Source organism: Vidua chalybeata, chromosome 5 (assembly GCF_026979565.1).
Source record: "Vidua chalybeata isolate OUT-0048 chromosome 5, bVidCha1 merged haplotype, whole genome shotgun sequence".
In the NCBI taxonomy this organism is placed as follows: Eukaryota; Metazoa; Chordata; class Aves; order Passeriformes; family Viduidae; genus Vidua; species Vidua chalybeata.
In genome coordinates this window covers 38,056,846-38,070,230 of record NC_071534.1, presented here as the reverse complement: position 1 = coordinate 38,070,230, position 13,385 = coordinate 38,056,846, and the positions used below count along the sequence as shown (strand labels likewise).

The 13,385-nt window shown below is 43.2% G+C and overlaps 1 protein-coding gene across 1 annotated transcript; it reads left to right on the top strand.

Moving 5' to 3' along the window:
• Positions 1-603: 603 nt before the first annotated feature.
• LOC128788235 (cathepsin E-A-like) lies at positions 604-10,048 on the top strand. The gene is made up of 9 exons (XM_053943158.1): positions 604-659; positions 836-1,013; positions 3,018-3,135; positions 3,635-3,753; positions 4,224-4,423; positions 5,137-5,259; positions 6,189-6,333; positions 8,752-8,850; positions 8,943-10,048. Exons 1-9 carry the CDS (start codon positions 604-606, stop codon positions 9,120-9,122), a joined length of 1,218 nt encoding a protein of 405 aa, XP_053799133.1. The 3' UTR covers positions 9,123-10,048.
• Positions 10,049-13,385: the final 3,337 nt, after the last annotated feature.

Here is a 13,385-nt window from a genome sequence, read left to right as displayed (position 1 = left end):
TTACTGTATTTTGCAGTATTGTACTGTTGCGTTTTTTACTTTGAAGATCCATTTTATGGCATGGCAGTCACATTTATGTTTAGACTGGAGCTCTCCCAGAGATAGGGAATTAAACTTCAGCTGTTAGGGGGTGACTTGTCACAAGCCCACCAAATGTCAGCTCAACCCTGCTGAAAAGTCTCCATGCAGAAGGGAAGTGGTTATATATTATGTCCTCTTTCTCTGCACTGAACACTTCTGAGCAACATCTCACTAAATCAAGCTTGAAAAGCAGCAAGTCCTTGGACTGCTTCCTCTTTCTCATTCTAGCAGGAGCCAAGCTCACCCCATGAATTGTATTTTTGTAAAAGACATTAAGGACTGTTAGTTAAGTGTCTGTTTGGTCTAGACTGTGCCCTGGTTATCTGTGCCTGAGTAGCTCCACTGGACACCACTATTTGCACAAACCAGCGGTTAGTCTGAGAGTAAATTAATCAGTTTTCTGCCAAAGCACTGACCTCCTGCCATTGATTGACCTGGCGAGCAGCCCTCAGCTGACAACAGGCCATAAAAAAGGGACTTCTGAGCAAAGGAGTGTCATTAGACTCTGAACCTCTTGGAGCCATGAGGGCAATACTGTTGGCTGTGGTTTACATCCCACTCATCGTGGCTGTGGAACGGTAAGAAAACATGTCTGGCTTCACTGGCACACATCTCAGCTGGCTTCATGGGGTGACCTGTGCTTGTTGCTACTTGAGGTCTCAAAAAAGAAACCCTTTTTTTAAAAAACAGAGTATATGACCGTTCTAGGAAGGACAATCAGGGTTTTTTTTGTGTGTTTATTTTATTTGCATAGAATCCCCTTGATTCGATTCAAATCTATCAAGAAACAGCTGAAGGAAAAGGGAGAATTAGAGGAATTTTGGAGGAATCACCACCCTGATGTTTTTGCCCGGAGGTATCTACATTGTTTCCCTGCAGATATTGCTTTATCAGTAGGAGCTGCTTCAGAAAGGCTGTATGATTACATGAATGTAAGTACAGTTTTGGTAATGCAATCATTAGGACTCACTAGTCATTAGGACTATTGAAGGCCAGTTTTTTTCCCAGCACATTTCAAATCGAGTCTGTCAATGAAATTATAGGGCTTATGGTGTCTTGTTGCTTTATGCTATAAATATTAGATCATAAAAAAACAGGTTGCAATCTGCAAAATAAAGCATGTCTAGATCTAGGATAATATGAGACCTGAGTAGAAAGCTGATGTAGAGCAGCAGTTTTACTTTTGTATAGATCTGTGTTGGACTCGGTTGGGTCCCCAAAGAAATATGGGAGGTTTGCCTGTATCAGTCTTGGCGAACTACAGGGTTTTTCACAGCAGAATCTGATTGCTTCATTTAGTCATATTCTATTTACCAGACACTTGGATGCTTCTGTGTCATAAAAAAATCCTCCAAATCTCATTTATTTAATCAGATGGAATCACAAATCAGTGATGATAAAGACTTAAGTAGAGTTTTTTTTATTTTTCTGCTTTTATCTCCGGAGTTTAATATGTATTAAATATTGGAGACTGACCTGGGAGGATTTACCATCTAAACTGAAAAAGGAAAAAATATTAATTTCTGTGGATCTCAGACAGGCAAGTCACCAAGTCTACCATTTTGTAATCTGTCTTTCCTGGTTTTAGAATTTTGTCCGGTTTTTTTGGTCTCTGTTTTCTGTTTTATTTGGTTTTTCTGCTATGCTTATCTCAAGGGAAACTAAGCTGCAGAAATGTTGTGAAGTCTTCACCTGAACAGGGAATGGAATCAAAGGAAAGGCCAAATTCATTCAGCAAGAACTTATTGACACTTGAGGGCCATAAATAAATAAGTATGTGAAGAAGAACAAAGGACACTAAAACACTTCAACCTGCTTTAAAGCTTATTTCAAAGAAGGATAAATGAAATTCTCAAAACAACAAAGCAAAACCCACTTCCCCAGCATATTCAGGTAGCATCAGGAACGGTTTTATTGCAGTGTGTATGTGGGTTCTCTGGTTGTATGTTTTTGTTTTTGTTTGATTTGTTTGTTTGTTTTTTAATGAAAATCCCTTAAGTTTGTTTAATGCAGGAAGAAATAGAATCCTACTGCATGGTTGGATATTCTCTTAAATGCATGCTTGCTTGCCTTTTCAAGATTATCTCATTCAGGCTGTATATTCTGGGGTCAGAAACGTCAGTTTATTAATTAACAAGTATGCACTTGAATGTACATATTCAAATACTTGTATTGCTGAAAAAGGTTTGGCACTAGCTATTGCTTTTCTATCTGTGATTGAATTCCAGAAATGCCTCTCCTAAAAATAGGTCTCTTAATGCTGAAGTGCTCTTCCAGGGCCAGATAGGAGCACTTAGAGACTTGTATACGGGATGTGGATAAGCACTTCAGTCCAGCATTCACGTGTTCACAGATTATCTCAGTCTCAATTGGTATCCAGGGATGGTCAGTGGTTTCTTCATCTGCTGGATGAACTTTGTCCAGTACATCAGAAACAGTTTGTGCAACACAATACTTTTTGACTTGCTATAGTAGCTGCTAATTACAAAGGAAAAAGGGCGGCCACATAAGACAGTGTTTGTGCCACTGGTCGGAGCCCTCTGAAGCTGGCAGAGGAAGGTCATCCTGACTTTCCTAATTGACATCAGTAAGGAACAGCCTGAAAGTCTGTGTGGTCATGTGAGAGTTTCATCTTGAGGATGACCTTACCACCCCTGAAGCCAGTGCAAGAGGGTTTGTTGACTCCATAGGGAACCCAACTGAATGTTTGCTTAAAAGGCTTTAAAAATGCCACACCATTGTTCATTCATCTGGAGTAAAACCTGCTGCTTGAAGCCACTTGTGGAACCAGACGCGTTTCGTGTGGAGTGCTTTCACGTTTAAATGGAATTGCACAGAAGCCCCTGAGGGAGCGCTGTGGGATGCTCCCAATCAGGGCTCTTCCCCAGAGCAGCTGCCTGGAGGCTGCCGGGGCTGAGCGGGTTGCTCTCCCGCAGGCGCAGTACTACGGGGTTGTGAGCGTGGGGACACCGCCCCAGAGGTTCACCGTCGTGTTTGACACCGGCTCCTCCAACTTCTGGGTCCCGTCCGCTTACTGCATCAGCGAGGCCTGCAGTAAGAAATGTTGTTCTCCTCGATGCTTCTCTTGTCTTGGGTCCAGAGACCTTGCCCAGTTCTCCTTTCCCGAGAAGCTTGCCTGCAGCAGGGATCTGCAGTGGGGGGGTTTTGGAGCATCCCTTACTCTCCTCTCCCCAGTTTGCTCCTCTCTCCCTCATGTCACTCTGCAGCCAGGGCAGGCACCGGCTGCAACTGTCCAGAGACCCTCTGCACCATGAGGTAAAGGCATGAAAATAGACCTGGAAGACCTACCAACAGAGGTGGAAATGCCCATTTCTGTTCTAATTTTTCTTCTAAAATGCAAAATTACCACTCTGTATCTCTGGTACAGAAAAACTGGGGTCTCCAGGGGAACTGAGGTGCCTGCAGTACTTCTTCAACACTTTTCTCCTGAGAAAAAATCTGGTTCTCCTACATCTCATCTCGTTCTGCATTGGGGAGTGGGTGGGTTGCCAGGACCTCCCCTCAGTGTAGAGATGTAATTTTTTTTGTGTAGGGGTGCACCAGAAATTTAAGTCCTTCAAGTCAGATTCATATGAGCACGGAGGGGAAGCCTTCTCCCTGCAGTACGGCTCAGGACAGCTTCTGGGCATTGCTGGCAAAGACACACTGCAGGTGAGTGTCCATCTTAAATGGCTGTCAGCCTCCACACCAACTGTTTGCAGGGCAGCTCAGATACTGGCCTTGCCCTGGAAAACTTTGTCTGGATTAGGAAAGGGCAGAGTGAGGTCCCACCAAGCTGAGTGCTGAGAGGTGTGGGTTCTGCCCCAGCTTTGTGCTACCAACACAAAAGCCTCACACTTTTTTTTTCATTTCTGCTTGTCTTCTTGGATCCTCTTATGGGCTTATGAAGAAGCAGCCATATAATTAAGGCATTCTAAGGAATCACTGCTGCCTACGTGCCAAATGGGCATGTGCTATGTTGATACAAGTGACACAAAGATAGCCAGGCTTTATAAACTGAATGAATCTACTGATATGGATCAGAAATATGGCTAATTTCTTGTTAGTGGTGGTGTCATTATTTCCAGTTGTGGTTATTCTTTGCTTGGTTTTTTGTTGCCTTTTTTTTTTTTACCAAACAGATAAGTAACATCTCCATCAAGGGACAGGACTTCGGCGAGTCAGTGTTTGAGCCAGGAACAACTTTTGTTCTTGCCCACTTTGATGGTGTACTGGGCTTAGGCTACCCCTCCTTAGCAGTGGGCAATGCTCTGCCTGTGTTTGACAGCATCATGAACCAGCACCTGGTAGAGGAGCCAATCTTCTCTTTCTATTTGAAAAGGTCTGTCTTTAAAATTGACACTGCTAAAACAGAAGTAAATCTATTTTAACTGTTGATAGAAACAACTGTGCATCTGTATAAAGCCAACCCAAGAAAGACATTTCCCCCATTTTTTGAGTCTTTGTGGGTGTTTTTTTGTGTTTTTTTTTTTTTTTTTTTTTTTCTTTTTGTTTTGTTTTGTTTTTTGTTTCTTTTTTCAATTTGACATTGAAGATTATGGCATGAAAAAAAAAATGTTATGGGGAGGACCATGGCTTTTTGAACAGAGATTTATTCTTGTTGGAGCTGGTCATAAATAAAAGTTCCCAGCTCAGACTTACCATGTCAGTCGCCAGAGGTTTCCCGCTGGCCCATGCAGATGAACAGAAGTGCTGTGCTACACCCAAATAGCCACATTTCAGAAAAATACTGTTCCCTAATCTGGACCTAGCTGCAACTCCACCTATTTCTCTAGTGTTTCTTCTGAGCTGAGAGTAGCAACTGGCTCGGCCTGCTCCCCATGCCTACCTTGGTGCCAACAGTAAGTCTTCTCAGAGCTTGTTTGGAGGGTCTGAGTTGGAACACATACAGTGATAGTTTAGTAATAATCCCTTTCAGCCATCCATATCTGAATTTAGAAAGGGCTGTGATTTGACTTTTGCTTTTTAAGTGTAATCTCATTGGTGCATACTGGCACACTCCCATGTCTGTGTTAAACTGTTTTCTGTTTTCAGAGGAGATGACACCGAGAATGGCGGTGAGTTGATTCTGGGGGGAATAGACCATTCTCTCTACAAAGGTTCAATCCACTGGGTCCCAGTCACTGAGAAAAGCTACTGGCAAATACACATGAACAAGTATGTATGTATGTATGTATAAAAACCCTGGTGAAATTCACCTCCCTAGGTAAACCCCCAGTGACAGAAACACCTGGTGACATGGTGCAGGAGGGCTCAGCTGCAGTGTTTTAGCCCTGTGCCCCTCAAAGAGGGGCTCACCAGGATGAGATCAGAGTTTGTTAGGTCTCTAAATCTGGTGTGATGTGGGCAGCTGGTGTCTGGAAGAGCATGTTGTATATTTTAATATGATACACCAGAGGTCAAGATGAGTCTTGGTGGACTGTTCAGTTAAGAGGTTAAGGCACCCAGGAATAGAATCTAGCTCTGGGTCCTGCTTTCATCTGACCTGCTAACTTTGGTCGAAATAGCCAGTGTTTCTTTGTCCCACCTCTAGCACACTGCCTAAATTGATGAGAGCAGATACCTGGGGGTGAGGATAAATTCATCAGCAGGAAGCACATGATTGGAGTTGTAGGAGTCTCGAGAGAGAAAAGTGGGTCCACAGACATTCTTGTCTTTAGCAAAGCTTGGCAGCTAGTTTTAATCATAGAAACACAGAATCATTAGGGTTGGAAAAGATCTTTAAGATCATTGAGTACAACTGTCAATCCAGCACCACTACCAAGTACACTAAACCATGTCTTCAAGAGCCACATTCACACATCTTTTGAACACTTCCAAGGAAGATGACCCTACCACTTCCTGGACAGCCTGTTCCAATGCTTTACAATACTTTCTGTGAAGAAATTTTTCCCAATATCCAATCAAAATCTACCCTGGTACAACTTGAGGCCGTTTCCTCTTGTCCTGTCACTTGTTGTCTGGAATTGACTTCAGTCAGTACTCTGGTACTTTAGCTAGCAATAATATAGTATATCAGTCACAGTGTATATGCCATTTGCTTAAAGCTGCATTTTTTTTTTTTTTTTTTTTTTTTTCATTTGCAGTATAAAGATCCAGGGCCGGGTGGCATTTTGCTCCCACGGCTGCGAAGCCATCGTTGACTCAGGCACTTCTCTTATCACCGGCCCCTCTTCACAAATCAGGCGATTGCAGGCATATATTGGGGCAAGTCCATCAAATACTGGAGAGGTAAAAACTGTACAGCCAGAAAACCGCTAGAGAGAAACTGGTATATGATGCAAAGAGTTGGAAAATAACAGAACTGATGGCTTAGACAGGTGCCAGTGATAAGCCTTGTCTCCAGGACAGCACTGAGCTCTGAACCAAACCGCTTTTGACCTATATGTCTTGTCTTAGTCTTTTTCCCAAATGTTCACTTCATCTTCTATACTGGTGTGTAAGGAAATAATGGGGACATCTATTTGAGGAATTGATCTGTACTCTGCATGAGAGATAATTTTCTTTTGGAAGCTCAGAGGGTATTCAAGGTCCCCAGCTCTAGCTGTTGGCTCTCCCAAGCCAGGAGGGATTTGGTACTGATGGCCAGCTATGTCAGCATCAGATGGAAAGGGAATGGTATTTTAATGGCAGCCCCACAGTGATTTCACTGACAGAGCCTCTCACTGTCATCTTGCAGTGGAGCAGTTGGTATGTCATGCCAGAGCTCCTGGGAGGGATGCATATCAGTGTCACTCACAATGCTGGCTCTTCGCAGGGCACAGGACAAGGCTTGCTGGCTCTTACGCTTCCTCCTGAACTTTACTCCACTGACCCTTTCCTGGTTTTCCTTTCTTCCCTGCTGCTGTCTCCTTCATCTCCCTTGCCGACACTCCTCACCACCCCTTTCTGTCCTGCCTCCAGGGAAAGAGCAGTTTATTTTACCATGCCTATTGCTGGCCCTTGGCTGACTCCCATAGGTCACCAGCACGTTGCCAAAGCTCAGTGCTCAAGCAAAGCTGCAGTGTGTTGCTTTTTTTAACATTGAATTTCACAGAATATTCTGAATTGGAAGGGACCCACAAGGATCACCAAGTCCAAATCTCAGGCAAATGGCCTATACAGGGATCAAACTCACAGCCTTGGTGTTACTAGCACCATGTTCTAACCAACTGAGCTAATCTCAATTTGTCTTGATCCTGACCCAAAGCTACTCTTGGAAGAAAATTAAGAGTATTGCAATTGTCCAGTGCACTGGACAAAGAGCAAAGACAAAAGTGGACTCTTCATTTACTGTCATTTGTAAGAGGAGGACTTGCAGTGACCTCTGTATAACTCCTGAGGCTCCTGATTCTTTTTCAATCAAACCTTTAATCTTGATTTTGTTCAAATTTTTAGATACATGCCAAAGAGTGCGCTCTGATAACAAGTTGATTTTATAATGGATTATGCTAATGAACATAGATAAAATACCTATTTCCAATGTACTTATACTAGCCTAATGTAAACAAGGAATGGGTCATTGCTGTGTAGGTTCGTATATACACCAGTATTGACTTAATAACATTCATCTGGCATCTCAGATTTCACAAAAAAAGCATCCTGGAAATAAGAGTTTCTGTGACTCATTTTTAGCAATCATAGACAGACTGCACATATTGGCTCAAATTTATCCCAGTAAAAATGAATGTATCCATCCCAGATTTTACCAGAACTTTCATCTCTTTTCAGCAAGGATTGATTTGTTCTGGATGTACTATTCTGTAATAGCTATGTAAAAGAATTATGTCTTGCTTCTAGTATCCTACAAATCATTTTACTGGCTTTTTGTGTCCTTTTCCTCTCTGTCCCATGATTTGTTTTGTTCTAATGGTATGACAGTTGGTAAGTGTACACGAGATGTAGGGTTATGTTTTCATAAAATAGATTGAAAAACAGCAAAAAGCAGATTTTTCTTTCTAGGAAGCCTCTAAAAAATGACTTAAAACACCACCATTTACAGCAAAGATTCCTCTGAGACTTGGAGCATTCTGCAGTTCTGTTTCCCACACTAGCTGTTTCATGAAATAACTAGAAAGGCCAGGAAATTACTGTAACTGAATATGTTATGTATGTACATTAATGATCATGCCAGAGTTTAGTCCTTCAACTCTTTAAATCCCATTCCAGGGCAAAGTTTAAGCATAAAGTGCTGTGTTCCTCACTAGCTTTTTTTTTTTTTCCCCTAAAGTGATGGTATTATGGGAGGACCTGGGGTGAACTGCAGCCATAGGGTGCTGCCTCTGTGGCTGGAGCAGCTCCCTCTGCCCTGTCAAGGCCAGAGCATTGGAGAACTTTTGCTCAGCAGACCTTGCTGATGTAGGCTGGCTGGGGCTAACATGCTTAGTTTTGCCTTTGAGTTGCACAGGGAGGATATCAGAGCCCCTTCACCTCCTTTCTTTTGGGACTTGCAAGGATTTTGATCAGCTCAGGGTCCCTAGGGTGCAGTGGTCTGGGCTGCTGGGCTGGTTTCACCGAGTACAGGAAAGCTGGAGGGCAGTATTAGGCTGTAAGTCAGCCTGATGCTGTTTCTCTGTAGTAAATTCACTATTAGCTACTCCAAAAGCCTTGAATTCAAAGAGCAGTACTTGAAGAAAGACAAAGAGATCTCAGTCAGTGCATTGTGTCCAGTTTCTTGTAGACTGCAGAAGACTGTCGAGCTTGCCTCACGTAAGCTTCACGATCGGACACCATGAATACAAGCTGGCAGCAGAGCAGTACATCATAAAGGTGAGTATCAGCAGCTTCCCTGCTCCCTGCTCCTCACTCCCTGACCTGGGGATGGAGCAGGCTGCTGCAAGGACACGTGATTTCCCTTCCAGGAGTCTATTGATGACCAAACCTTCTGCATGAGTGGCTTTCAGTCTCTCGACATCCCCACTCGCACTGGCTCGCTCTGGATTTTAGGAGATGTCTTCATGTCTGCATTTTACTGTATTTTTGATCGTGGGAATGACAGAGTGGGATTTGCAAAAGCTGTTCACAGAAAGGATTACTACTGAGTCATAATAGCATTTATTCTGTCTTAAGTTAATGTAATGATCTTCAACACATGTGTGAAGAAGAGCTTTTACGGAAACTCTGGACATAAATGCACATTGTGTTGTTCCTGTCCAAGTTTTAAGGACTTCGCAGTGATCCTTGTCCCAGATGATATAATTTGGTTAATTATCTATATGTTTACAATGAAGAAACAATTTTTCCTGAGTAACTCATGGACACTACAGCTCTCATGATAAAGCAGCAGAGCATCTCTGCATTGAGATTTGCAAAAGATCAGGAAGAATAAAAATGCTGAACTGTGCCAGGCTGAAAAGATAGCAGATGTGTATGGGGAAAACAAATTCTAATCCTGCCTGGTCTGGCTATCCTTTTTTTCTTCTTGTGTGTGTGTTCCCACCTAATTTCCTACAGCTTTCCTTTCCTTAATTATTTTCCATGTTTTGGGTTTTGTTCAACTTTATTTCCTGAGTGCCATGGAAATTATCTTTAAATTAGCTTGCTCCAAACAGCTTATATAAAAGGGAATTTGACTAATGCCTGTGTAGCCACTAATTTCAACTCCTTGCACGATTTCCTGCTCCTTACGCTACCTATCAAACCTGCTTTTTCCTTGGGATTCATTATACCTTGCTAATTCTCCTTTTTTGGGTCTTGACATTTGATGTCTGTGCCTTAGGTCAGATGCTGCTTTTCTGACTCCTCTCCCCCTCAGCAGTGTGAGCAGCTGGAGCAGCATCTATTCATGTTAGAAACCCAGACTGCAGCCCGTGTAAAGGGATACCAGTGTTCCTCCACCTCAGATGAGTTATGGGACCCATGCGCCAGCACTACACATCTATTGTCCCTTGCTCAGCCCCTTCTTGTCAGCAGCGGCAGGAGTTCCAGATGAAACAGCCGCAGGCAGCTGTGCTGATTTGGCAAAAGATTCACCTAAATTCTACCCATTGGATTATTTGTTTGGATTGCTAAAGCTCATACTGCTCCCATACACATGAATAAAACTTAACCAAATAAAATCTGCTTTATCTCAGTGCTGTTTCAGTTACATTTTATGTTTCTTTCCAGTGGTTCCAGTGCTGGGATGAAGGGGAGTTGAGGGTGGAACAACAATTAAAAATTCAGGTTGCTCTCTGTCCTGGAGGAAAAAAAAATGTCATGTGTTGGCATGTTGGGGCTGCTTGTATACTTCCTAAAGCCTGCAAATGTCTGCATTCCCAGCCATGTGCACTGGGCACCTCCTCAGCAGGGCAGAGCCATGGGGAGATGGAGACTGGCCCCATGGTGGCATTGCTGGAACAGAGGTTGGTGGCCCCCAGGCACTTGCTGCTACTGTCTGTCTGGATGTGCCTGACACAGACCAAAGGCAATGTCCATTGCTGGCCTTGGTGGTATCACAATCACAGCCCCTTAGATTTTAAGTTTTTTGTTGTAAGACTCAATATGTATTACAAAAACAGAGTGGTTTTCCTGTAGGTATCTCTAAATACTGATCTTGCCTTCCAATATGAAATAATCTTTCTCCCTGGTGCCTGTTTTCATGAGTCTCTATTTGTAGCCACATTGTGTTGCATGTTTGGCATCCAGGATATCAACCTCTAGCAAAAGAGACTCTGCTGCCAGCTGTCTCTTTCTGCAGATGAGACTGAGCTGTGTGAAGTTACTGTGTATTTCAGGCCAGTCTTGCCTTGATTCCTTTTTGTCCATGTCACTCTTAAAGAATGGATTGACCATGAGCTAACTTATTTGTCTAGAAAATGTCATATGTTTGGTCATGAGCCAAGACAAACAAACATCTATAAAGCTCCATCCCTCATTTAACAGCAGCAGGGTATTTTTGCTTTCTCTGCTATGCAGCATACTTAACACTCTGGTACATTTTCATTATATATACAATATGTGTATGTTCCTCAAATATGAGTTTGCAGTCAGAGATCTGTTATTTACAACAGTAGATTTTAAGGATGTTGGGACATGTCCCCACAGCACTGACATCTTGGCTCTATGAATTCCAGTGCAGAGTGTGAACACATCCTAGAAACAGGAGAAAAGTCAGGCAGCATGCACAGGGGCTAGCCTTCTCTTTTTTCTGATATATCTGATCTTGCTCAAGATTAACACCATCTGATGGGAGCAAACTGCTGCTCTGACCAACTTGTCTATCCTGGCCTTGTTCTATCCTTGTCCAACTTTGCTAACTTCTGTAAGTGCCTTGCTGTTCCTGGTGGACATCAAGTTGATTTGCATGATAGGTCAAACCCTTACCAGAAGTGCTTCTTGAGAGTTCAGTAAAACCAGGACGATGGTGTTTCTCAAAGTGCCTTTATTCATGCAATAATTCAACATTGCTTATACCTATGAACATGAATTGTAGACTGTTGGCTTTGCTAAAATACTCTATGGCAAATAGTTTACTGAGAGAAGTGCATCAGAGAGCACATAATCCCAAAAGATAATTTAATACAAATCAGACTACACTGTTGTTTGCCAAAGTGAGATAACAGGCTAAATGATGAAAGGAAATTTTTCTGGTAACTCATCCCAGCACTAGCTTCTTCAGAAGCAATGAACAGACTACTGTTGCTAACCTGGAGCTGGCCCACTGTGTGAAATGCTGGTTGTGTATTACAGATTGCACTGTGTGACTTCAGAGCTGTAATTCCTAATTTAGCATGCATCTACATGTGTAATAGACACCTCTGTGGGGCTTAACTGAAGCTCTTACTTGCCTAATGGCTGCTCTGTGGCCACCCTTAGCCTCCATCAAATAAGGAACACTGTTGCAGGGCCAGGGAGTGCTGGCTGAGTGAGCGGGAGAGGTAGCGATTAGATGTATAATGTCCTGGTGGAAAGCAGCAGTGTGCATCCTAGGCAGCAGCCAGGCTGAGAAGAAGATGAGCAGAGCTCAATGATGAGAAGCTGGGAAGGCTTTTTACACTTAGCAGTGCTGGGATGAAACAAGCTGATGTCTGGGTTGTGGACAAAGAGCATTTTGGTCCAATACCTTAAGCCCTGGTGGAAGCTGTGTGAAGGATTAGAGGGAGGAGGTATGGTGGGACAGGTCTCTCAGTGCAGATTTGTGGTGGACACTTGAGAGTCATCTCTAATTTCTGGTTTAAGTTCCCTTACAGCGTGAAGCACAGCTCCTCAAGCTGTGCTTATGTACTGTGAGGAGAGAGCTAGATTGTGGGCCAGGCTTCCTTCACAGCGCTGGAAACCCTTCCTATCACATGCCTACCTGGGAGGAGTATGGCCAAACTCCCCAGAAACTTGTACTGCTCTCCTGACAAAAGTGCTATAGAGGAGAGCAGAAATTACTTTTACTTTGTTTCTAGCTGTGTGACTGGAGCTGTCCTTAAAAGGTATTGCTTGTACTTAAAATTAGCCATTTATTTAAGTTAAGCGCATTGATAAATTAAGTTCCTTGACAGTTGCAGATGCAATTAGATTGAGAAACACTGAATTGAAGAGTGTGACTTCAGCTACAAGAAAGAGGGAATCAGGAGGAAAAAGGGAATGCTTCCAGAAGTTGCACAAGGACCATTCAGAAAACTGGACCTCTAGGCTAAGGCGCTGTTTATTTCTGTATAATTTCACTCCACAGAGTTTCTCATTTTGTTGGTCAAACCTAAACAGAGCAACCTGAATTGCCTGAAGACTTGCTGTGGAGTGGCAAGTGTGAGGTTGCACCAGAATGCCTGACTCCAAACTGTGATCAGATTTCAATAAGCTGCTGTCAGACACCAGTGTCACCTCATCTCATGATGTGAAGAAGTCCTTCCATAGGTGCCTGGCAAATTCATGCTTGGCTTTCCTGCATAATTGGAATTCACATAATATGAGTTTAAACAGTGCTTCCTTGGGCCAAGTGTCCTCTGCTTCCTAAAGTGACAGGATACGTGTTGTTGTCTAGTGTCTTTGGAGGATTTGAGAGCGTGGCTCTGCTCAGACCATGCCTAATATACAGCAGCAGGAGCCAGTTTCCAGGCTGAAATGAAGCTGGAAGAAGTACAAGTGGGGAGGGCAGTTGATTTTTGTACAAAGCCTACCCAGATGAGATAGGGTCCTGCTGTATGTGACACCAACCAGAAGGGCTCCTCACCTAAGTTGTTGGCTGTAGGACCAGGAGCAGGCAGGTCTGTTCATTCCCTTCCCAGGTTCAGGGAGTCCTAAATTCTCTCAGGAGCCACTGGTGTTACCAGTTACTATGGCAGAGAGGCTGGTTTGTTTTTTGAAGTCCAACCTTCTGAGCAAGAGAGCTGGGT

Excerpts from the sequence above, each read along its gene's own strand:
- LOC128788235 (XM_053943158.1), top strand. The coding sequence starts at position 604 with ATGAGGGCAATACTGTTGGCTGTGGTTTACATCCCACTCATCGTGGCT. Across the intron at positions 660-835 it reads CTCATCGTGGCTGTGGAACG|AATCCCCTTGATTCGATTCA; the intron begins GTAAGAAAACAT and ends TTATTTGCATAG. Across the intron at positions 4,424-5,136 it reads TTCTCTTTCTATTTGAAAAG|AGGAGATGACACCGAGAATG; the intron begins GTCTGTCTTTAA and ends TTCTGTTTTCAG.